The sequence below is a fragment of the Cinclus cinclus genome, chromosome 30 (assembly GCF_963662255.1).
Source record: "Cinclus cinclus chromosome 30, bCinCin1.1, whole genome shotgun sequence".
Lineage (NCBI taxonomy): Eukaryota > Metazoa > Chordata > Aves > Passeriformes > Cinclidae > Cinclus > Cinclus cinclus.
The window spans coordinates 3,440,079-3,462,694 of record NC_085075.1 but is presented as its reverse complement, the minus strand read 5'-3'; the positions used below and the strand labels follow the sequence as shown (position 1 = coordinate 3,462,694).

General features: G+C 54.0%; 3 protein-coding genes across 6 annotated transcripts; 2 read left to right on the top strand and 1 right to left on the bottom strand.

Annotated features, from left to right (window-relative positions):
- The first annotated feature begins 352 nt into the window (after positions 1–352).
- Positions 353–2,926, top strand: ASB8 (ankyrin repeat and SOCS box containing 8). 2 transcript variants are annotated; one of them, XM_062511079.1, is made up of 3 exons: positions 353–680; positions 1,203–1,307; positions 1,990–2,926. In XM_062511079.1, exons 1-3 carry the CDS (start codon positions 564–566, stop codon positions 2,620–2,622), a joined length of 855 nt encoding a protein of 284 aa, XP_062367063.1. In that variant the 5' UTR covers positions 353–563; the 3' UTR covers positions 2,623–2,926. The 2 variants fall into 2 exon arrangements, with proteins under 2 accessions (XP_062367063.1, XP_062367062.1); XM_062511078.1 differs by having other exon boundaries at positions 353–684; positions 1,163–1,307.
- Positions 2,927–3,667: 741 nt separating this feature from the next.
- PFKM (phosphofructokinase, muscle) lies at positions 3,668–9,971 on the bottom strand. The gene is made up of 21 exons (XM_062511141.1): positions 9,898–9,971; positions 9,728–9,805; positions 9,270–9,459; positions 8,482–8,647; positions 8,362–8,406; positions 8,166–8,274; positions 7,946–8,041; positions 7,743–7,835; positions 7,526–7,651; positions 7,293–7,357; positions 7,148–7,211; positions 6,833–6,979; positions 6,108–6,178; positions 5,940–6,027; positions 5,614–5,766; positions 5,008–5,172; positions 4,865–4,926; positions 4,552–4,663; positions 4,349–4,448; positions 3,913–4,018; positions 3,668–3,815 (listed from the first exon to the last, which is right to left on the bottom strand). Exons 1-21 carry the CDS (start codon positions 9,967–9,969, stop codon positions 3,668–3,670), a joined length of 2,256 nt encoding a protein of 751 aa, XP_062367125.1. The 5' UTR covers positions 9,970–9,971.
- A 2,870-nt stretch (positions 9,972–12,841) lies between these two features.
- On the top strand, positions 12,842–21,499 carry SENP1 (SUMO specific peptidase 1). 3 transcript variants are annotated; one of them, XM_062511105.1, is made up of 16 exons: positions 12,842–13,052; positions 13,728–13,800; positions 13,912–14,008; positions 14,467–14,602; positions 14,864–14,967; positions 15,214–15,443; positions 15,790–15,844; positions 15,998–16,036; positions 16,143–16,227; positions 16,683–16,835; positions 17,021–17,152; positions 17,570–17,773; positions 18,618–18,697; positions 19,082–19,166; positions 19,547–19,642; positions 20,256–21,499. In XM_062511105.1, exons 1-16 carry the CDS (start codon positions 12,978–12,980, stop codon positions 20,316–20,318), a joined length of 1,707 nt encoding a protein of 568 aa, XP_062367089.1. In that variant the 5' UTR covers positions 12,842–12,977; the 3' UTR covers positions 20,319–21,499. The 3 variants fall into 3 exon arrangements, with proteins under 3 accessions (XP_062367089.1, XP_062367091.1, XP_062367090.1); XM_062511106.1 differs by having other exon boundaries at positions 12,993–13,052; positions 14,420–14,602; XM_062511107.1 differs by lacking the exons at positions 19,082–19,166; positions 19,547–19,642; positions 20,256–21,499 and adding an exon at positions 18,849–19,072.
- The last annotated feature ends 1,117 nt before the right edge of the window (positions 21,500–22,616 follow it).

Here is a 22,616-nt window from a genome sequence, read left to right as displayed (position 1 = left end):
CGCTGCTGCGTTCCTATTGGTTGGTGGCTCGGTGTGGGCGTGGCAAAAGGGGAAAGCGGGGTTTGGAGGAATATGGGAGGAAATTGGGAAAAATGGGGGAAAGCGGGGAAAAATCGGGGGGGTCTATGGGGGAGGGGGAGGGCCTTAGTTACCCTGGGAAAGCGCGGATTGGTGGAAAGCCGTTAGGGGGCGCGGCGCAAGGGCGGTCGGCGCTGGGGATTGGAGGCAAGGCATAGAGGGGGCGGGACCAGCAGGAGCACCGGAGCTGGATTGGTGGCGAGGAGGGCGGGGCGGATCACGTTGAGTGTCGTCACTTCTGGTTAGCGGCATTTCCGCGTGCTGCTTGGTCGGGGTTCGCAGCTGCCCTGCGGACGGTCTGGGAGCGGCTCGCGCCTCCCAGAACCGCCCCGGGACCCCTCCGGATTCCTCCGCAACAGCCGCGTCTGCACCTCCGGACTCTCCTGCGGTGCGGTGCGGTCCGGCCCAGCCCAGACCGTTCCTGCCCCGGGTCCGGCGCGGGGCTCGGCGGTGCCGGCCGGGGATGCCGCGGCGCGGCTCGCGCCATGTGGTACATCATGCAGAGCATCCAGAGCAAATACTCGCTGTCCGAGCGCCTTATCCGCACCATCGCCGCCATCCGTTCCTTCCCCCGGGACAACGTGGAGGATCTCATCGGCCGGGTGAGCCCCCTCGGCCGGGACATGCCCCGTCTTCCGCGGACAGGCCGGCCTGCTTGAGTCCGCCGGGGGCTCCGGGTCCCTCTGAGATGTCCCCAGCTGTCCCGGTCCCTGCGGAACCTGCGTGGGGACTCCCTGGAGGGGTTTTCGTGTCCCGAGAGGGGAAGATTAGGGCATGTGTATTTGGTTTAGAGACTCTAGGATTTTCCTTCCCCCCTCCGGAGCCCCAGGGCCGGGGGTGGGGGGGTCTCCGGGCGCCGTTTGGTGACAGCGAATTGGTGAAACACAAGCGTGAACCGGGATTAAGGCTCGCGAGCGTTACTGCGAATGAACCCACGGGATTTCTCTTAGTTTAAGCCTTTCTGAAGGGATGGGAAGGGCAGGGAAATGGTGGGATTTGCTGACCCCGAGGTGGTTCCTGCCTTCGGCAGTTCCTGCAAACCCCCGGGATTTGTGTGAATTGGCCCTTTCTAAAGGGATAGAAGAGGAGAGTTCCTGACCCAGGGGGGTTCCTGTACTCCCCAGGGCGCCGATGTGAACTGCCTGCACGGCACCCTCAAACCCCTGCACTGCGCCTGCATGGTGGCTGATGCTGACTGCGTGGAGCTCCTGCTGCAAAAAGGAGCTGAGGTAAAGCTTTGGGAAAACCGAAAACAGATGGAAAATGCCAAGAAAATGGGTGAGGAAGTCGGGAGGAGCTGATAAACAGCTGGATTTAGAGCTGATGGGTTTAAGTTGGATTTTGGGAAAAAGTTATTCCCCCAGAGCATCATGGCGCACAAGCTCCAGCGACTGGGGTTTGGCCAATGCTCCCAATATCAGGCGGGATTTTTGAGTGTCCTGTGCAGAGCCAGGGCTTGGACTTGATGATCTTTGTAGGTCTTTCCCAGTTCAGGATATTCTGTTACAAACCCCCTCACAAAGTAGCTTCAGGAGAATGTTTATTGTCCCAGCAGGGAGGGAATTTTTGGGCTGAGATTTTGGGAGCAGAGGAAGGGTTCAAACGTAAATTTTTGTGCTGAGCTGTTGGGGAGGCTGAGGAGGGAAAATTAAAACTTAAATGTTTGCACTGAGATTTTAGGAAGGTTAGGAGAGAGGATTGAAACCTAAATTTTTGCGCTGACATTTTGGGAGGCTAGGAAGGAAGAATTAAACCCGAAATTCGCTGGAATTTTTTATCCCACTTTCCCCTGGCTGCTGGGCTAAAACCCTTCCCTGTTTTTCCCTATATTTGGGACCTTTGACTGTTCCCTTGCTGCCAGATCCAGCTGGGGCCGATCCCTGACTCCCAAACCTTTGTTTTCTACCCCAGGTGAATGCCCTGGACGGCTACAACCGCACAGCCCTTCACTATGCAGCAGAAAAAGACGAAACCTGCGTGGAGATTTTGTTGGAGTACGGAGCCAACCCCAACGCCTTGGACGGCAACAAGGACACACCGCTGCACTGGGCAGCCTTCAAGAACAACGCCGAGTGTGTGCGGGCCCTGCTGGCCAATGGTGCCCTGGTCAACGCCCTGGACTACAACAACGACACCCCCCTGAGTTGGGCAGCCATGAAGGGTAACCTGGAGAGCGTCAGTGTCCTGCTGGACTTTGGCGCCGAGGTGCGCGTGGTCAACCTGAAGGGCCAGAGCCCCATCTCGCGCTTGGTGGCACTGCTGGTGCGGGGCCTGGGCACAGAGCGTGAAGATTCCTGCCTGGATTTGCTCCACAGAGCCACGGGACACTTTGAGCTGCGCAAGAACGGGAGCCTGCCCTGGGAGGTGGCCCGGGACCCGCAGCTGTGCCAGCGTCTGACGCTGCTGTGCTCGGCACCGGGCACGCTGCAGGCGCTGTCGCGCTACGCCGTGCGCCGCTCGCTCGGCCTGTGCTTTCTGCCCCAGGCTGTGCAGCAGCTGCCGCTGCCCGCCTGCCTCAAGGAGTACCTGCTGCTGCTCACCTGAGGGAGGGACACCTGCCCTTCCCCAGATCGCTTCTGGGAGAGGTTCTCCGCTCGCTTCATGACTCACCGGGTTCTTCTCTGTGGTTTTGTTCCGCTCGGCCACCCAGGACCCCACTGGCGCCTCAACACTGCCTCCATTTCCTCCCCCTGTCCCTTCTATTTTGTCTCACAATTCCTCCTCCCTGTCCCCTCCATTTCTCCCCCTGTCCCCTCCACTTCTCCCTCTGTCCCCCGCTTTCACTTGCCTGCAATGAACTATATCCCTTTGATGGCAAATTATATCCCAGCTATTAGGTTAATCTGGATTTCCCTCTTTTTTTGTTGTTTTTTTTGTTTGTTTCCCTTGGGAAAGGAAGGTTTTAAAGGAAAATTATCCTTTCATGAAGGACCCGAGGCAGGAAATTGAGGGTTGGGATGCAGAGAATTCCTCTGGCATGTGTTGGCTGTAAATCAAAGATCCAGGTTTGGATCCAAAATTTTGCAGGGCTGGAATTCTTGTGGGCCAAGGAAATCTTCTCCAGATAGCTCCACATGGAGCTGAGAGCTTCCTTCCCATCTCCTCAAGCTCTTTCTGAGGTTTCCCACCAGGAATTCTCCCTTTGGTGTTGGTTTGGGGGGCTTTTGGGGATCTACTCCAAGATCCAATGGAAGAGCAGCAATCCAAGGTGAAACCAAGCAGCTAAAAACCATCATTGTTGTTTTCTGGGAGGAAAGTTGGGAACAAAAGCTAAAATTCCACCTCTTTTACCCTCTTTGTTATGCTGGGCAGTGAAATCCTAAAGAATCAGGAGGGATTTGGGGTCAGTGCGATCCAGGTTTGCCTTTCCATGGAATCACAGAGATCTGGAGCACTTGGACAAGCACTGAATTTATTGAAACAGTTTTGTGACTTTTAACTTCAAAAACCTTAACCTCCACCACCCATCCTCAACTCATCATGCTAGTGCTTGAGGACCACTTCTCAAAATCCCTAAAAAGCCCCAAAAAGGCTGTGGGAAAAGGGGATTTTTGGGGTTCCTCAGAGCTGGCAGTGGCCAATGACCCTGTCACAGGGTGGCTTCAGGGACCAGGACCTTGCGGGTCAGGTGCTCCAGGTGCGCCGTCTCCGATGTGTCCAGCTCAATGTTGTACTTGGCCAGGATTTTGAGGATGGGCCGCAGCTTCAGCCACCACTGCTCCTTGGGGATGCGATGCCTGAGGGGGCAGGACAGGGACAGGCTGGGGACATCCCTGGGGAGGGATCCCGAGCTTTGTCCCACCTTTCCAGGGTGGGGAAGGGAGGGACACGCACTCGAAATCCGTCTGCTGGCGCAGCTCGGCGATGGGCTGGAACACGAGGCTGCGCTTGCGCATCCCCAGCAGGCACGCCGAGTCAGCCGTGTTGGCAAAGATCCGGCCTGGGAGGGACATGGGAATGTTAGGGGACCTCCTGGAGGCGAGTTGGGAGTATCTGGTATCCACCAGGGATGTGCGAGAGGAGGGTGGGAATGTTTGGGAATCTTCAGGAAGGGGACAACACCTGGAAAGTGAAGTTGGGAATGTTTGGGATCATCCTGGAGCAGGGGTTGGGAATATTTGGGACCTTCCAGGAACATGGATGTGGAGGTTGGAAATGTTTGGGATCATCCAGGAGCAGAGAACGCCCCCCAGAATCCCACGGGAGCGCATTTTGGGAATGGAGGGTCACTCTGGGGTCCCTGTGGGATCCCCCCTCCCGCAGCACCCACCATGCCGGGAGCACTCCTTTATCTTCCCGCTGATCCAGGCCACAGCCTTGGCACCCATTTTGGTGCCGAAATTCCGATCGAAAGGAGTGGGGCTGCCTCCCTGTGCCAGAAGAATCCGAGATGAGCGAGGGAAATCCCTCAAACCCCAATCCCATTCCCAGGGGAATTCCCAAACCCTCACCCTATTCCCAGGGAATTCCCACCTGCTGCATGTGCCCCAGGACATTCTTCCGGCAGTCAAAGACCCCTTTGCCTTCCTCAGAGTAAAGGTTGTAGATGAAATCTGTGGTGTAGTTCTCATTGCAGCGCTCATTCCTACAGCAGGGACAGGATCAGGCCCAAATCCTAAAATTCACCCCATCCCAAACAATTCCACTGAGCCCAAACACCAGCACCACAGTGAGACCCTGAATCTTCCATCTCCAAACCATCACCACAGTGAGACCCCAGTTCCCCTGATCCCAAACCCTATCCCCACAGGACAGACACGAGGTCCCCCTCAAAGCTGTGGCCCACCTGAGCACAAGCCCCCTTTTCACTGTGGTCTTCATTTTCTCTGTCAGGTGGTCCACATTGGCCTGTGGGGTCAGGATTGGAGTGAGGAGTGGGAACGTCATTCCATTCCACCCTGGTGACACTGGGGACAGGGCTGACCCCACCTGCAGGTCACGGCTGCTGAAGGGCTCCTCGAAGATGTAGGCAGCGTCAGCGCCAGCTGCCAGCCCAGCCATGGTGGCTAGGTAGCCACAGAAGCCGCCCATGGTCTCGATGATGAACACACGGCGCTTGGTACCCGCAGCTGACTGCTTGATCAGGTCACACGTCTGCAACGGGGACAGGATTTGGGGTCAGGAAAAGGGATTTAGGGCCAGGGGATTGGGATGCCTGTTTCAGACTGCTTGAGTAGGTCATATGTCTGAAATGGGGGATTTGGGGTCAGGAAAATAGGTTTAAGGGCAGGGTAGTTGGGATTTCTATTGTGGTCTCAGCATGGTGATGGTGGTGGGAGAAGCGCTTTGGGATCAGAGGAATTTGGGGACTTCCCCTAGGATCTCACTATGGTGATGGTATTTGGGATCAGGAGGGATGTGGCATACAGGATTTGAGATCTCACTGTGGTGATGGTGTTTGGAATCAGAGGCTAGAGGATCGGGCCCTGACCGTGGTGATGGTGTTAGGGATATAGGATTTGGGGGATTTGAGGTCTAAGCATGGTGATGGTGATTGGGAGGAGGGGGATTTAGGTGTAGTATTTGGGGTCTCACAGTGGTGATGGTGTTGAGGGCGGTGTCAGCGCCGATGCTGAAGTCAGAGCCGGGGACATTGTTGGAGACTGTGGCGGGGACAATGCACAGGGGGATGCAGAGCTCCTCGAAGCGTGCCCGGCCCTCCACCAGCTCCAGGCCACCTGTGAATGCCTGCAGGACAGTGGGGACACTGACCACACCCTGAGCAGACCCGGCCCTCCACCAGCTCCAGGCTGCCTGGGGGACACTGACCATGCTCTGACCAAACCCCAAACATGCTCTGACCAAGCCCCACTGATCACGCCCTGTGGACCTCTTCCACACCCTGCCCACACCCCAGTGACCTCAAAGCCGCCGATGATTATGAGCGCATGGATCCCAAATTTGCTGATGTTGGCGCTGATTTCCTCGAAATACTTCTTGGGCAGAGTCCTGGGAAGGGGAAACCCACCTGGGTGAGCCTGACCAGGGTGACCATATGACCCCACATGGTAGGGGGGGAGAGGAGTCACCTCTTGGTGCCCAGTTTAGATCCTCCCAGCCCTGTCCAACTGCCCACAGTATTCCAGCCAATCTCTTCCACCTGAGGGGTGAAACAAGGGGTTAATGGGCTGGGAGAAAGATTTGGGGGCACACTGGCCCCCCGCAGCCCCATCAGAGCCATATTGGGGTCACACAATGTCCTTTGGCTCAGGGACAGCAGCAGATCAGACCCACAGCAGGGCTGGGGTTTGGACAGGGGTTAAACACCCCCATCCTGAGAAATTCCTGAGGAATCCCCATCCCTGCAGGGCCACAACTGCTGCTTCCCAGGCCCTTTTCTTGCACCCTTTTCCCACAGGGATCTCCCCATCCTGAAATCCAACCCCTCAAATCCATCCTGCACTTCCCAAACTCTTTTTCCCACCCTATTTTCCCACTGGAATCTCCCCATTCCAAAACCCAACCCTTCAAACCCATCCTGCACTTTCCAGCCCCTTTCCCCACGCCTTTTCCCTATATAGGAATCTCACCATCCTGAATGCCAGCCCCACTAATCCATCCAAAACCCCATTCCCTGCAGGAATATCAGCATCCCAAACCCTTTCCCCTCTGGAATCTCCCCATCCCAGACCCTTTCCCCACCCCATTCCCCTCTGAACCCTCAGCATGCCAAAGGCCAGCCCCTTTAATCCATTCCAAACCCCATTCCCAGTAGGATTTCCCCATCCCAACCCCATTCCCTGCAGGATCTCACCATCCCAAAGGCCAGCCCCTCGAAGCCATCGTGCACGGCAAGCATGTGGTGGCCGTGGATGAGGCCGATCCTCACCGTGGCCCGCACGGCCGCATTCATCCCTGCGGCCGGAGCACCCACGTTCATCACGGCCACCGTGTACCCACTCTGGGGAAAGGGACACAGGCACAGGCCTCAGTGGGCCTTGGGGACAGCCATAAGATCGGGGTGGCCTTAGGGACGGCAGCAGGATTGGGGTGCCCTGGGATGGAATTGGGGCATCCCAGGTTGGGATTTGGGTGTCCTGGGTCAAGCCCCCTCCGCAGTGCCCCCTACCTTGGTGGCAGGCGGGCGGATGTGAGCCAGCAGCTTGTAGACATTCCAGTTGTTCTGGAAGCTCCTAAAAATTGGGGGAAATGGGGGTTTGGGATATTTTGGGGACATTGGGATGCAGGGATAGGGGCAGGGAGGTGCCACCCACCGGCCCCGCAGCTTCAACGCGTCCTCGAAGCGTCCCTCATTCATGGCTGTGGTGACGTCCTTGGTCTGGGAGCACAAAGGGGGATTGGGGTAGGATCTGCCCCTGGGGTGTCATTGGGGTGTCCTGGGGTGGGCTTGGGGACCCTCCGTAGAGGGTTTGGGGACATCTCAGGTATGGGAACCATTTCTGGGCTGGGCCTGTGGCAACTCCCAGTGTCCCCTATCCCTACTCACCACCTGGACACACTCCATGAGGGGCAGGCGCACAGCCTGGTTGCCGGACAGACTGACCACACAGGCTGGTGTGTCCGGTGTCCCCTCCAGCAGCGCCATCACAGCCTCCACACCCATCCTGCTGGCCTGAGGGGACACGGTGGGCCGTCACCTCCCAGGGAGGCTGTCACCTCCAGGTCCCCTTACATGGGACCAGAGCGAGGAAGGAGGTGCCCACCAGAATGCGGTCAAAGGCTGAGGGGGTCCCCCCGCGCTGGACGTGGCCCAGGATGGTCACCCTGGTGTCGTACCCCAGACGTTTCACCACCAGCTGTGGAGACACAGGAGAGCTCCGGGACTGGCCCCAAAAAGCAGGGCGGGGGGCAAAGAGGGTTGTCCCCCATGTCCCCCTGTCCTCTGCGTCCCTCTGTCCCCACTCACAGCCTTGATGTCGTCCGAGGTGATGGGCTTGCCGTGCTTGTCGATGGCACCCTCGGCCACAATGATGATGTTGAGCCTGGACCCGCCATCACGGGTCTGGGGGGAACACGGGGTGATAACAGGCATGGGAACAGGGAGAGATTTTCCCTTCATCTTTCTCCATCCCTCCAGCCCTCCATCCATCCAGCCCTCCCTCCCTGTGTCCATCTCTCCCTCCTACCTCAGCCAGCCTCCTGCACAGGTGCTCCTCCCAGTTGTCCTCAGGGGGTGATTCGGGGATGAAAACCCAATCGGCGCCGCAGGCCAGGGCTGTGATCAGTGCAAGATACCTGAAATGGGGCCAAAACCAGCTTTTGAGCCACTTCCCCCAGTTTTGGGGCTGACAAGTACCCCTCCCAGGTGCCACTAGGACCTACCCACAGTGCCGCCCCATCACCTCCAGCACGAAAGTCCTCTGGTGACTGTGGAGACAATAAAGTGTCACCTACCCGAAACAGGGACGTGGGGGTTAGGGGCAACAAGGGTGTTCTTGTCACCTCTGCGCCGTGGTGGTGATGGCATCCACGATCTCTATGATGCGGTGCAGCGCCGAGTCAGTGCCGATGGTCATGTCGGTGCCGCAGAAGTCGTTGTCGATGGAGCCCACCATGCCCACGATGTTCAGGTGGCTCGAGCGCTGCGCCTCCTCCGCCGTGATGCCACCTGGGGAAGCGGTGAGCAGGAGGGAGATGTCACCCCCAGATGGTCACTCGGGGGGTAGAGGTGTCACAGGGATTGTTAGGGGGGAAAACACTCAGCTTTGGGTGACGAAGCCCCATACTTTTGTGTAGGACACCTTGATTTTGGAACCAAAACTCTTTTGGAATCAAACCTTTCACACCCCCTTTTCCTAATGTGGGACCCCCCCCCCCATAGAATGTCCCCTTAGGTGGAAGGGGTGCCACAAATCTCCATTTTGGGAAAAAAAACACCGAATTTTGAGTGTCACCCCCTGATTTTTTGAAGTACACCCTCTTTTCCCTCTGTGTCCCCCCTAAAATTTTTTTCAACAGTCCCCCAAACCTCCATAATTAGGGGAAAAAAAAGCATTTTTTTAGTTTCACATAGTGATTTGGAACCAAACCTTTACACACCCCTGTTCTCTCTGTGCCCCCCCTCCAAAATGTCCCCTTGGGGAGCAAAGGGGACCCAAACTTTCATATTTAGGGGAAAACCCTACATTTTTGTGTGCTTTTGAACCCAAACCTTTGTCACTTGACTCCAACCCTCTCCCTCTGCCCCTCCCCCCGGGGTGGTTTTAGGGCTCCCCCAGTGTCCCCCGTACCAGTTTTGAGCAGCTCTGCCAGGAGCCCACCCCACTCAGCGCGGAAGGTGTCTGCACCGGTGAGGCTGCCATCGCCACCAATCACGCACAGGTTGGTGATGCCACGCTTGGCCAAATTCCGCGCGGCACGGAGCCGTCCCTCGCGCGCGCGGAAATCCTGGCAGCGCGCGCTGCCAATCACCGTGCCGCCCTGAGGACAGCAGGAGGTGGGTGGCCTTGGGGTGTCTGTCCGTCCATGTGTCTGTCCACCCCTCTGTCCAGCCCCCTATCCTATCCCTGTGTCCACCCCTCTCTCCCTCCCCCCCATCGCAGCTCTGGTTTTGGGTCATTTTCTGCTGAGCTTGGGTTCAGACTGGGACCAGTGAGGAGCACACCAGTGGCTCCACCCAGCCCAAGAGCAGATCCCCCAGTGTCCCGCTGTCCCTGTGTCCCCCTGTTCCTGTCCCTGTGTCCCTCACCAGCTGCAGCATCATGGAAACGCTGTCCCATGTGGCCTCCTTGATGTGCTCGCCACCGTCCACCAGCCCCTGGTAGCCCTGGGGGGACAGAGTGGGTAGTGGCTAAATGACACCTTTGCCCAAGTTTTGCGGTGGGGATGTGGAATTTTGGGATTGGGGCTGGCACTGACCTCATACACGAAGAAAACTTTGGCTCCAGTGTAGATCCCCACGCGCACCACGGCACGCACGGCTGCGTTCATCCCTGTGGGACATTGGTGTAACCCCTCAGACACCTGCAACCCCCCGGGAACATCCCCAAAGCCACCATCCTACCACCTCCCTGTGGCGGCCACCCCCCGGGGACACCCCAAATCCAGCTTCACCCCCCCCCCTCCCCCCTTGCAGCTGCCACCCACTGGGTTATTTTTGCCCTGGTGACCTTTGGTGGCAGCGCCTGATGCGGGTGACAAACACGGGGGGGGGGGGAGGGGACACTCCGGGAACCCCCCCCCCCCTTGTGTGTCTACCCCCCATCCTTGGGACCCCCGGAAAAGTCCCAAATTTGGGGATGAATCCTCAGAAGTTTGTGCAATCCTGATTATTTTGGCTCAATGCCAAAGTGCTACCACTGTCCCCCCCCCCCTTGGGTCCCCCTCCCCGAATTTTGTCACCATTGTTCCCCCCCACCCCGGCATCGCAAAACTCCCCCCGAGCTCCACCCGACCCCCAAAATCCCGCCAAGGTCATTCCCAATCCCAAATCCCAGTCCTGGGAAAACCCGATGTTGTGGGATCAAAAATCCCGATATTTACCCCAGAAGGAGTGATTTTAGGGATTTGGCGGGGATTTTTAGGGATTTGGAGAAATTTCGGCGGGGTTTGGGACCTCAGGGATTTCAGGATCCCGGGAGATTTGGGGAATTTTGGGGGAGGGAGGAGAAATTTGGGGGGATTTCTAAGGATTTGAGTCGGGGTTTTGGAGTCGCGGGGATTTGGGATCCTGGAGATTTGGGGTTTGGGGTCGCCTTACCCTGCGCGTCCCCCCCGGAGGTGAGGACGGCGATGGCTTTGCCAACCCCCAGGGTCTCGGGGTGTCGGGATCCCACGGGGCTCGGGGGCATTTTCCTGCCTGAAAAAAATCGGGAAAATCGGGAAATTCGGGCAAATCCCAAGGCGAGAAGGGCGGCTGCGTTCCTCCGGATGGCGCTGCCAGCGCAGAGTGGCACCGCTGGGGGAGTACCCCGGTGACAGGGACACCGGGACAGCCCCGCTGCCACCGCCAGGACACTCCCGCCCGGGGCGGGGGCGCTGAGGAACTCCTTACTGGGGCTAGTCTGTCCTTACTGGTCTCAGTCTGTCCTTACTGGTTCTAGCCTGTATTCCCTGCGGTTACTGGTCTGCCTTCCTTACTGGTGCCAGTTTATCCTCCTTACTTGTCCCAGTCTGTCCTTACCGGTCCCAGTCTGTGTTCCCTGTGGGATTTGCTCTGCACTCCTCACTGGTTCCAGGCTGCTTTCCTTACTGGTCCCAGTCCCCATTCCCTGCCGCTGCTTCTCTCGGTTTCTGGTGGCTGCCGGCCCCGGTGCAGGGGCGTTACTGGTGCCAGTCCAGGGATGTTACTGGTGCCTGTCCCCGTTCCCTGCCGGTGCCTCTCCCGGTTCCAGTTCCCTGCCGGTTCTAGTCTGGGGGCGCTAGTGGTCCCAGTCCCTGTTCCCTGCTGATTCCAGTACCTCTCCCTGACCGGTTCCAGTTCATCGCTGGTCCCGGTGCAGGGGCGTTACTCGTCCCAGTCCGGGGCCGTTACAGGTCCCCGTCGCTGTTCCCAGTAGGATCCGCTCTGCCTTCCTTACTGGTCCCAGTCCCCGTTCCCTGCCGCTGCCTCTCCCGGCTCCAGCTCGGTGCCGGTCCTGGTCCGCGGGCGTTACTGGTGCCAGACCGGGGGCGTTACTGGTGCAGGTGCGGGGCCGTTACTGGCGCCAGTCCCCGCTGCCCACTGGGAGCACTGACCTGCGGAGCGCCGCCGGCTCGGGCCGGGGGACACGAGGGACAGAAGGAGGAGGAGGAGGAGCGCGGCCAAGGAGAGCGCGGCCGGGGCCAAGAACCGGCCCAGTCCCGAGGACAGCGGGACCGCCACCATGGCCCGGGGACAGCCCTGACAGCGCCACCATGGCCCGGGGACAGCGCGGGGACCTGGGATTGGCCTCGGGGAGCGGTGTAACCGGATCAGATGTAATAGGATCGGCTGTAACGGGATCGGGGTAATGAGATCGGTGCAACAGGATCAGATGTAATAGGATCGGCTGTAACGGGATGGGGGTAACGAGATCGGTGTAATGGGATCGGTGTAACAGGATCAGATGTAATGACATCGGTGTAATGGGATCGGTGTAACAGGATCAGATGTAATGGGATCGGCTGCTATGGGATTGGCTGTAACGGGATCGGGGTAATGGTATTGGCTGTGACGGGATCCGCTGCGATGGGGTTAACTGAAATGGCATCAGTCATTAGGGGATCGGCTGTAACGGGATTGCCTATAGGGTCCAGCTATTGTGGGGTTGTCTCTAATGGGATAGGCTCTAATGGGATCTGCTATTATGGGATCGGCTGTAACAGCTTTGGATGCAGGGAGCAGCTGTAATGAGATACACATACACGGAGTGACCCCCTACAGGATGACATCCTCACAGGGTGATGCCCTATACGGTACCACCCCCCCCACAGGGTGACCCTCCTATAGGGTGACCCCCCCCCCCACGCAGGGTGACCCCCCCACCTATAGGTTGACTCCCCCAACAGGGTGACCATCCCTTCAGGGTGATGCCCTATAGGGTCACAGCCCCACAGACTGACCAGCCACCACCGAGTGCCCTCCTGCAGGTTCACATCCCCGTCCAGAGTGACCCGCGCGCTCTGCGCTGCCACCCTGCACCTCCCAGCCGCTGTGGGGCGCTCTCCTCTCCCAACAATGCGCTTCTCGCTGTCCTGCTCTTTGCGCCACTTCCGGCGGCGCCTCACCCGCGGTGTGCTCTTCCGCTTCCAACGCCTCCTCCTCGCTGCCGCCGACGAGCCCGGGAGAACCGCGCGCGCTCGGGACGCTTCCGGTGCCACTTCCGCTTCCGGCCGGGCGGCCGGGCCGGCTGAGGGCAGCGGAGCTGCGGCCGGCTCCGGGCCCTGCTCCGCTCCCGCTCCTCTCCCTACAACTGCCCTCACACCGGAGTCCGCCGCCGCCGGGCCTTTCCCCGTGCCCGGTCCCGCCGCCGCCCCCGATGAGGATGGAGGCCCGGGGGGTGGCACGGGCCCGGCCCGGCCCGGCCTTCAAGGGCTTCGGCGCCGAGAGCAAGGTGCGGCGCGGGGCTGCGGGTGCCCGGGCTCCTTCCCCGTCGGGGCCGGAGCCGCCCCGGCTCCTTCCGTCATGGGATTACAGCAGGATTTGGGCGGGAAGCCGATTTCGGGAATATTTGGGGCAACTCCCCCATGTTGGGGTGGTCCTGGGACGCTTCCATCCGCGGTTTCTCTGGGAAAACTCAGCCTGAAGACCCAAAAAGTCAAATCCCAAACCCGTTTTGGGGTTTTCCCGGTTCTTGACGTGGGAATTCCGCCTGGAATGGAGACCCCGAGTATGGGATCCACCCCGGGTCCGGAACTGCCAGCAGAGCTTCGAAATTCTGGATTTTTCCAGCAGTCTTTGGGTTCTTTCTTCTACATAAATTCTCTCCATAAAATTTGGGAGCTCTGGGAGTTGTGACCTTTAGGAGCTGTGAGTTTTGGAAGTTGGGAACTTTAGGAATTGTGAACTAAGGGAGTTTTGCGTTTGGGGAGCTGTGATTGTTAGGAATTATGGACTTTAGGAGTTCAAAATTTTGGGAATCATGAACTTTAGCAATTGTGAATTCCTGCCACCATTCCTAGCCAACCCTGGGAACACGCTTTCCTATTCCCTATAATTTTCCTGGATTCCTCCCTGACTTTTCCCACTTCTAACCAAAATATGGGAATTTTCCCTCTCTTTTTCCCAGTTTATCCCCTCCAAACTCAGCAGCTTCTCGTGCCCTGCCGGGAACTCCTCTTGCTCCCTCAGCTACACCCCAGGTGAGTTTTCCCTCCGGAGTTTGGGATTTGAGGCTGTTTTCCCTGAAAACAATCCCTGGAGAAAGGGAAACTTGGGAGTTTTTGGGGAATTCCCAGTGTTTTTCCTCTCAGAAATTCCTGAAAGATTTTCGGGAGCAAACGGGCAATGGAGGAGCTCCAAGCCTCGGGGGAGCCGAAGCTCCTTCCTGGAGACCCGGAAAAATTCCAGGTGGGTGCAGCAGGTCCTGGATTCCAGGGATTCATTTGATATTTTTGGGGGCTTCATTTTGGGATTTTTTTTGGAGAGTCTTGGGATTTTTTTGGGGGGGGGAGGGGTTAAGTTTAATATTTTTGGGGATTTTTTTGGCCGGTTTTATTTGGGTTTTCAGTTTTGGGGGTGAGGATTTTTGAGATTTTTGGTTGCAGTGTGGGATTCTTGGATAAGTTTTTTGCTTTACTTGGGATTTTTGGTGGGTGGAATTTTGAATTTTGGGGATTTATTTGGGGGGTTTTCGGGGAGGATGTTTGGGGATTTTATTTGGGATTCAGAGGATTCTTTGGGGGACTTTGGGAGGGCGTTATTTGGAATTTGTGGGCATTTCATTTATCCTTTCATGATTTTATTTGGGGTTTTAAACAGATTTGCGGGATTTACGACAAACCTGAGCTGTTTTTCCCTCCCTCCAGCGGGAATTCCAGCACTTTTGGGGGAAAATCTGCTCTCCACGGAGCCTCTTTCCCCCTCAAGCCAGCCCCGAGCCCCTCCTGGAGTCGCCGCAGCCCCAAGAAGGCCCCACGGCGCTTCCTGAGTGCAGCTGAGGAGGTGACAGGGCTGGGAATGGGAAAATCCAGGGAAATCCCAGCAGCTTTGTGGGACTGGGGTGGCTCAGGCAGAGCTGCTGGCGCTGCTGGGGTTGAACAGTGAAACCCCTGGGCTTTTCCAGCCCTAAATCCTGACTTTCAGGGGTTTTCTTGGCATTACCTTCATGGGATCCCAGCAGATCCCTGAATTTGGGGGAAATCCCGTGGGATCAGTGAATTCCAGGGTTTTCACAAGAGTTTTTTCCGTGGTCCTTCCCCGCAGACCGTGCGGGAGGAGGAGCGGGAGATTTACCGGCAGCTGCTGCAGATGGTGACTGGGAAGAGATTCTCCAGCTGCAAACCCTCCCCGCTGCTCCCCTTCCACCTGTGAGTCAACAGCATCCCCAAAAAATCCCAAAAAACTTGCCCCAAATCCCAAAGAGTCTCAAAATCCCTGCTTGAATCGCAAAAATCGCTCACCAAATCCCTGAGAATCACCAAAGGCCCAGCCCAAATCCCAAACTTCTCCAAAATACTCTTCCCTGATGCCAAGAAATCCCAAAACGCCTCCCCAAATCCCTAATCTCCAGTCTTTTGTTCCTGGGAATTTCCCTAACTGGGTTGTTTTTGCAGGTCCCGCTGTCCCCGTTCCGGCCCCTCCCTGCCCCAAGAGGCTCCCAGGGACGATCCTGAGGCGCTGGAAATTCGGAAAATTCCTGTTCCACATCCCCTAGAGCCACCCCAGAATTCCCAAAATCCCCCCCTGGGCCCCTCTCCGGGGTTTCCTGGGGGGTTCCAGCCCCAGAATTCTGTGGCCCCACAGCAGCAGGAGGAGGAGCCGGTGACCGGGGCTCAGAGTGAAGGTAAAGAATTCCCAAGGATTCCAGGAAAATAACCTCAGGAATTGCAAAAAATCCCCCAACAATACCAACATCCCAAATAAGAAAAAAAAAAAAAAAAAAAAAAAAAAAGAAAGAAATTTTTAAATATCCCAAAAAACTCCCCCAAAAATCCCATAGAAAATTTCCAAATAGATCCCAGAAGTCACATCCCAAACAAAATAGAAAGCAAATTCCAAATAACCCCAAATCGTGAGAGAATGATTTACATTCCATAACCAATCCGGGGTTTTTATTCAGGTTCGGGAAGGGAAGTATTTGGGGTGGGAATCAAGGGCAACAACATTCCAGGAATTTTTCCCGTTTTTAGGGTCAGATGCTGTCATTTTGCTCAAGGTCAAGGACTCCAGGACTCCAGCTCCAAGGTGAGGGGTGGGAAATGGGGGGATTTTGGGGATATTTAGGGACACAGGAAGGTGACAATGAAGAGGGACAGGGTGAGAATTTGGGAAATGGGGGAATTCTGGGGAAATTCCAGGATTTTTGGTCATTTCCAACCCTCCTTTCTCCCTCTCCAGCCTCCCCTTTTTTCAGGCTGAGCTATGGATCAAAGAACTGTGAGTTAATATTCCCTGCTGCCTTTTCCTGGGATTTTTGGGGTGGAAAAACCAAAATCCTGATTTTTTAGATTGATTTTTCTCATAAAAATCTTGGTTCTTCCAGGACCAGCGTTTACGATTCCCGAGCCAGAGAGAGGTGGAGGCAAATCGAAGAGCAGAAAGCTCTGGCCCTGCAGCTCCAGAGCCAAGTGAGAATTACATGATAAAATGCCCTGGTTGGGTGGTTCTGGAAGGGTTAATTCCATAATCCTGGAGATTTTTCACCATTTTATTGATCCTAAATCCTCCTTTTACCTGAACCCAAATGCCTCTGTGAGGAGAATCCCTGATACTGGGTCTCTTAATTCCCCAACCCCTGATCCCGGGTCTCTGATTCCCAAATCCCTGATCCCAGGTCTGTGATTCCCAAATCCCCAAGCCCTGGTCCCGGATCTGTGATTCCCAAATCCCCAAGCCCTGGTCCCGGATCTGTGATTCCCAAATCCCCAAGCCCTGGTCCTGGATCTCTGATTCCCAAATCCCCAAGCCCTGGTTTCTCTGATTCCCAAATCCCCAAGCCCTGGTTTCTCTGATTCCCAAATCCCCAAGCCCTGGTTTCTCTGATTCCCAAATCCCCAAGCCCTGGTTTCTCTGATTCCCACAGCGCCTCCAGGAGCAGGAGCGCTCCGTGCAGGACCTGGTGGATCTGCACCTGCGCGTGCCCCTGGAGAAGGAGATCCCCGTGGCTGTGGGGCCAGAGGGGCCGGAGCGTGCCCGGCCAGGCCAGGGTGATGATGAATTCCCAGAGATCACTGAGGTGAGGCTGGGAGCCAGCAGCAGCTGGAATGCCGCCGGGATTCCTGGGACTTGGGCGCAGGGATGGAGCCCCATGCCCTCCTCCTATTGAACTTATGGTTCAAGGGACAAAGATCAATTAGGGGTTAAGCCCCTGGGGTTTTGGGCGCTGGAAAAGCAGGAATTCTGCCCCCCTCCTTGCCGCAGGAAATGGAGAAAGAAATCAAGAGCCTGTTCCGAGGGGGAAACCAGGACGAGGTGCTGAGCGAGGCTTTCCGCCTGACCATCACCAGGAAGGACATCCAGACCCTCAACAACCTCAACTGGCTCAATGACGAGGTGAAAGTCCCCAACACTCCCACTTCCAGCAGCTTGTGGGTTGCTATTCCCACCCTGGAGTAATAAATCCATGGGGAAAGCTCTGTAAAATAAACACAGTTTAGTTGGATGGGGGGAATTAATGATAATGGGAGGATGGGATTGATGTGAACAGGGAAAACAACAAGTAGATCTTAAATGTAGACTTAAATAAATGCATATTCCTAAAAATCCTTGGATTTTTTTCTGGAATGCTTTTAATACTTTGTCGCTATTGCAAACCCCCCTGGGTTTTTTGAAGGTTTTTATGCAAATCCTCCTTTCTGGGGGTTTGTTCCCCAGCTTTACACAGGGCCACAAATCCAAACCCCATAACAAAATAAATAGAAATCTATTTTAGAAGTCAAAATTACTGTCTGTTTTCCTTTCTTTCCCCAGATCATCAATTTCTACATGAATTTGCTGATGGAGAGGAGCAAGGAGAAGGATTTACCCGCAGTCCATGCCTTCAACACCTTTTTCTTCACCAAATTAAAGACTGCAGGCTACCAGGCTGTCAAGAGATGGACAAAAAAAGTAGATATTTTCTCTGTGGATCTGCTCCTGGTGCCAATCCACCTGGGAGTGCACTGGTGCCTGGCTGTGAGTATGAATGATCCTGAAAATCTTCAGCTTGGAGTTTAGGGCCCAAATTTTGCTGCTTTTGGATGATGCTGAGGGGGAAAAAAATCTGTGCTTATGACTTAAAGCCTAAAGTGGGTACAAGGCTAGGAGCAGCTTTTTTGGGGGTTTTTAGTACTCAAATTCAATCTGGAGGTGATTTAATTCCTTAAAATCCTCAGTTTGGTATTTAAGGCCCAAATTTTGTTGTTTTGGGGCGATGCTGAGGTGAAAATTTGATGCTTGTGGGTCAAATCCAAATTTAAAGGGAAATACAAAGATAGGAGCAGCTTTTTTGTGGGGTCTTTAGTCCTTAAATTCAGCCTTGAGGTCATGTTAGGGAATTTATTCCCTTGGGAAGATCCAATTTCCCCGTTCCCACCAACACCTGGTGCCACAGGATCTTGTTAAAGAGATTTAGGCCACAGATATTTCACTTTATTTCACTTTTCCCTCTCCTTTGTCCACTCCCCTCCCCTGGCTCCTGGGATCCTGCAGGAATTTTCAGCTCCTTTAGCAAAAACCTGCTCTATTTATTAATTCCTTGCTTGAATTGTTAATTAATTCCATGGAAAATATGTCATTTCCACCACTAATGATGTGGTAATGGGGAGGGAAAGCACCAAAAACCACCCAGACTGAGGCCTTGGGACATGGGGCAAAACTGTTGTAAACCTGTGGGAGGAATAATAGTAACAATAATAGTAATAATAATAATAATAAATAATAATAATAGAGGCTGATTTAGACATTCAGCAATTAAAAACACGGCAGGAAAGAATTCCTGATTTTTTTTCCCTACTCTAAGGAATTTTTCTCTATCCAGGTCGTGGATTTCAGGAAAAAAACCATCACATACTACGATTCCATGGGGGGGATCAACAGTGAGGCCTGCAGGATCCTGCTGTGAGTGAAATCCCTTCCCTGGGAAAATCCCACTCCTGCTCCCCTGGCCTTGGAAACATCAACTTTGCCCATTTTGAGCCCTTTTGGGGTCATTTTTGGGCCCTCTAGAGTCATTTTTTGCTCCCTTTTCAGGCTCATTCTTCCCTTCCAGGACCTGGAAAATTCCTGCTCTTCCCTGGAATTCCCTCCTACAAATCCCTGGAATTCTCTCCCTGTTTTTCCCCCCATGAGATTTGGCCTCTCCCAGTGAAATTCTAGATTTTTTGGGGGGGATTAATTTGTAAATCCCCACCCCAAATCCCTTTGGGAATGGCCAAACAGAGGAGAACCTCTGAATGCCTATTTTTCCATGAATTCCAACTTTTCCCTCTCATTTTCCCGCAGGCAGTACCTGAAACAGGAAAGTTTGGATAAGAAAAGGAAGGAATTCGACACCAATGGATGGGCCCTGCTGAGCAAGAAGAGCCAGGTTTGGACAGCCCAGAATTCCCAAAAAATTTGGGATTTCCTTGGAGTCCTGGCCACTTTTGGGCCCCTTTTCCCTCAGGGATTCATGGGAAGAAAAAGAGGGAACACATCCCAAATCTTGGGAGAGGAAATTTTTCACAGGGATGGTATCAAGGAGAAGGGTTTTTAGGTGGGATTTGGGGAAGATGGGAATGCAAGAAATGCTGGAATTCTGGGACATGTCCAGCCCAAAAATTTCTGGAATTCTGGGACCTTTCTGAAGAAGGTTCCACTGAATTTCCTCCAGATGTTAATGAAATTTTGGGGATTTTCCTGGCCCTGGGGGTTTGGGGGATGAGGGAATGGGGGAGTTTGGGAATGTTGATTCCCATTTTTCCACAGGAGATCCCACAGCAGATGAACGGCAGCGACTGCGGGATGTTCGCCTGCAGATACGCCGAGTGCATCTCCAAGGACAAACCCATCAACTTCACCCAGGTACCCCCATTTCAGGGAATTCCTAGAATTCCCACATTCCCGAATTGCCCAAAAACCCCCAGGACCCGGGGGAAATCCCAAAAATCCCTGAAATGACAGTGAAATTTGGGGGAAATTCCAGCGTTTCTCACCCAATTCCCACCTTATTTCCCATTCTCAGCCCCCCCACAGGGGATTGTTCCCGAGTCCCTGGGTAAAGCTCCCAACCCCCAGTGCCAGGGAAAATCCAAAAAATTCCCCCCAAATCTGGGACAAATACCCCATTCCTTCCCAAAATCTCAAGAAATTCCTGGGTTATTTCCCATTACCAACCTCCAGGAATATCCCACTTCCCTCCTCCAGCATTCCCAAATTCCCTCAGGTCCCAGACCCCCCAGGGCCAGGAAAACCCCAAATTCCTCAAAACGCCAGTGAAATCTGGGATAAATTCCACCATTTTTTTGCCTGAATCCCAAGAAATTCCCACTTTTTCCCCCATTCCCACAAACCCAAAGCCCCATATTTCCCTGTTTTCCCTGATTTTCCATAGGAAAAAAGCGTGAATCCGCCCCTGGGCAAGCAAACCCTCACAAAATTCCCATTTTTTCCCATTTCTCCCCCAAAATTCCCAAAGCAACACATGCCCTACTTCCGGAAGAGGATGGCCTGGGAAATCCTGCACAGGAAGCTCCTCTGATGCCGGGAAAATCCCAAAATTCCAGAGATTTGGATCAGAAGAATCCCGGGATTCTCCTCGGGACACAGTCAAGGAACTCCGGGTCCTGCTCTTCCAAAAACCCCCCCTTGGATTTGGGGGGAATAGAAAAGTTTGGAAGCATAGTTGGGATTTTGTGGAGGTTTTTTCCCTCTTTTTTGAGATTCCAGGATGGATTTTCCTGCTTCTCCATCTGCTGGGATGGAGAAATTTGGGAATGTTGGGTTTTTTTGGAGCCGGATTTTCAAGAAAAGGGAGGTGCCTCCATGGATTTGGGTTGGGAAAAGCAAGGGTAGGGTTTGGGTCTGGAGGGAATTTTTGGAGATAATTCCAAATTTTTCCACCTCATTCCCAAAGTTTGGGGATTTTATTCATGGGAAAACCTGGAATGGGATCCCTGGGAATAATTCCTGCCTAAATCCCATTTTTTTACCAGTTTTTCTTACCATATTGCATATTTTTAGCATGTTTTTTTTTTTTCTGGGATTAAGTTCTGGAATGCCAGAATTCCTCTGGATTTATACCCAAACTTTGCTTTTCCGAGGGATAAACCCCAAAACCTGAGCAAAATCCAGGCTTTTTGGAGAATTTTTGGGAATTCTCCCCTCCTTTTCAAGCTGCTTTGTCCCAGCAGCTCCTGTTGCTTTTTCCAGCTGCTTTTCACACTTTTTCCAGGAAAAAAAAAACCCTCCCAAATCCCAGGAACTGCAGAACCATGAGAAAAGCCCCAAAATCCTGGAATCCCTTCAATTTTTCCCAAAAACCCCTGGATTTTTTGGGGGAGCTTTTCGCATCCCTTTCCCCGGATTAATTTATTCCCTAATTTTTTTGGAGCTTCCCAAGCCTCTGGATTTGCTCTTCCTGGTGGAAAAGATTTTTAAGGAGAAGAAAAGTGGGAAAAAAAATTCCAAAATTTTTGTATTTTCCCTCTCCTGTGGGAGGTGGGAATTTTTTCTATTTTTCCCGAGCTGGGAGCTGAAGTTTTGTACTGAATTCCCGAATTTTTGGAGCCCTTTTTCCCGATTTTTCCCAGCCCTTTGTGTCCCTTTGGATCCCAAATTCTTCTCCCTGTTTTGTACCAGATTCGTTTCCTACTTTTTTTATCTTTTATTGGAATTAAAAATCTGAAAAAAATCCTGCCATTATGGAATTTCCCTGCTTTTTTTGCTCCTTGGGTGGGAATCCCGGGGAAAAGGTTTGGGGTTGTTCATTGTCTGCCAAAGAAATCAGGCGAAGTGCCCCAAAATCTGGGGGAAAATGTCCCAAAATCCAGGGGAAATGACCCAAAATTGGAATAAAGTCCCAGAATCCAGCATAGATGCCTCAACTCCTGGAAAATGCCCCAAAACGTGGGAACATGCCCTACAAATCCATCTGAAAATGACCCTAAATTCCACAGGAACCCCCTCAAATCCCATCAGGAATTCCCTCCCCTGCTCCAGGTGACAGAAATCCCTTCGTGCCCCTCCCCCTCCCCGCTGGCTTCCTCACTATTTTTACAAAAATTCCCCAAAAAAGCCGGAATTTGGGATAAAAGCTCCCTTTGTGGGGCTGCAGCCAGGCAAACCTTGGCTCTCCTGGGAATCCCGGGATTCAAAAAATCCGGGACACTGAGCCCCGGGTAGGCACCCTGAGAGCCAGAAAAATGCCCCAAAATCCCTGGAAAATGCCCCAAAATCCCTGGAAAATGCCCCAAAACACAAAAAGATGCCCTCAAGGCAGGGATACCTGCCACAAAACCAGATGCAAATCCCCCAAACCCAGGAAAGATGCCCCAAAATCTTGGAGAGATTTCCTAGAATTCCGGGTTGGGACCCCAATTTTGGGTCATTTTGGGGTCATTTTTTACCTCAAACCCGGACAGGTCAGAGCTACCCCTGCAAAAACCAGTTTGGGGTAATTTTGGAGTCGTTTTGGGTAATTTTGGATAATTTTTAAACCTGAACCCAGCCAGGTCTGAGCCGCCCCCTCCGAAGTTTGGGTCATTTAGGGGTCATTTTGGGATAATTGAGGTCATTTGGGGTCATTTTTCACCCTCCAAACCCCAAATTTGGGGTCATTTTGGGGTAGCTTCAGGGTAATTTGGGGTCATTTTTCGCTGCAAACCCTCCAGATCAGGGCTGCTCTCCCAGTACTCCAGTTTTGGAGTGATTTGGGGTAATTTTGGGTCTTTTTTAACCCCAAGCAGGGACAGGGTCCTCACACTCCAGGAGCCTCCTGATCCTAATTCCTCCTAACGATCCCTCCCTTCCACTGACCCCATTAATCCCCCACGGCCCC

What these genes read in the sequence shown, in the direction of transcription:
- SENP1 (XM_062511105.1), top strand. Translation starts at nt 12,978, where the DNA reads ATGAGGATGGAGGCCCGGGGGGTGGCACGGGCCCGGCCCGGCCCGGCC. An exon ending in AATTCCCAGAGATCACTGAG is followed by an intron (nt 16,836 to 17,020) that starts GTGAGGCTGGGA and finishes TCCTTGCCGCAG; the next exon opens with GAAATGGAGAAAGAAATCAA. An exon ending in AACCCATCAACTTCACCCAG is followed by an intron (nt 19,643 to 20,255) that starts GTACCCCCATTT and finishes AAATTCCCAAAG; the next exon opens with CAACACATGCCCTACTTCCG.
- PFKM (XM_062511141.1), bottom strand. Translation starts at nt 9,969, where the DNA reads ATGAACGCAGCCGTGCGTGCCGTGGTGCGCGTGGGGATCTACACTGGA. An exon ending in AAAAGGGGGCTTGTGCTCAG is followed by an intron (nt 4,664 to 4,864) that starts GTGGGCCACAGC and finishes TCCCTGCTGTAG; the next exon opens with GAATGAGCGCTGCAATGAGA. An exon ending in TCCTGGGGCACATGCAGCAG is followed by an intron (nt 4,449 to 4,551) that starts GTGGGAATTCCC and finishes CTTCTGGCACAG; the next exon opens with GGAGGCAGCCCCACTCCTTT.
- ASB8 (XM_062511078.1), top strand. Translation starts at nt 542, where the DNA reads ATGCCGCGGCGCGGCTCGCGCCATGTGGTACATCATGCAGAGCATCCA. An exon ending in GGATCTCATCGGCCGGGTGA is followed by an intron (nt 685 to 1,162) that starts GCCCCCTCGGCC and finishes AAGGGATAGAAG; the next exon opens with AGGAGAGTTCCTGACCCAGG. An exon ending in TGCTGCAAAAAGGAGCTGAG is followed by an intron (nt 1,308 to 1,989) that starts GTAAAGCTTTGG and finishes TTTCTACCCCAG; the next exon opens with GTGAATGCCCTGGACGGCTA.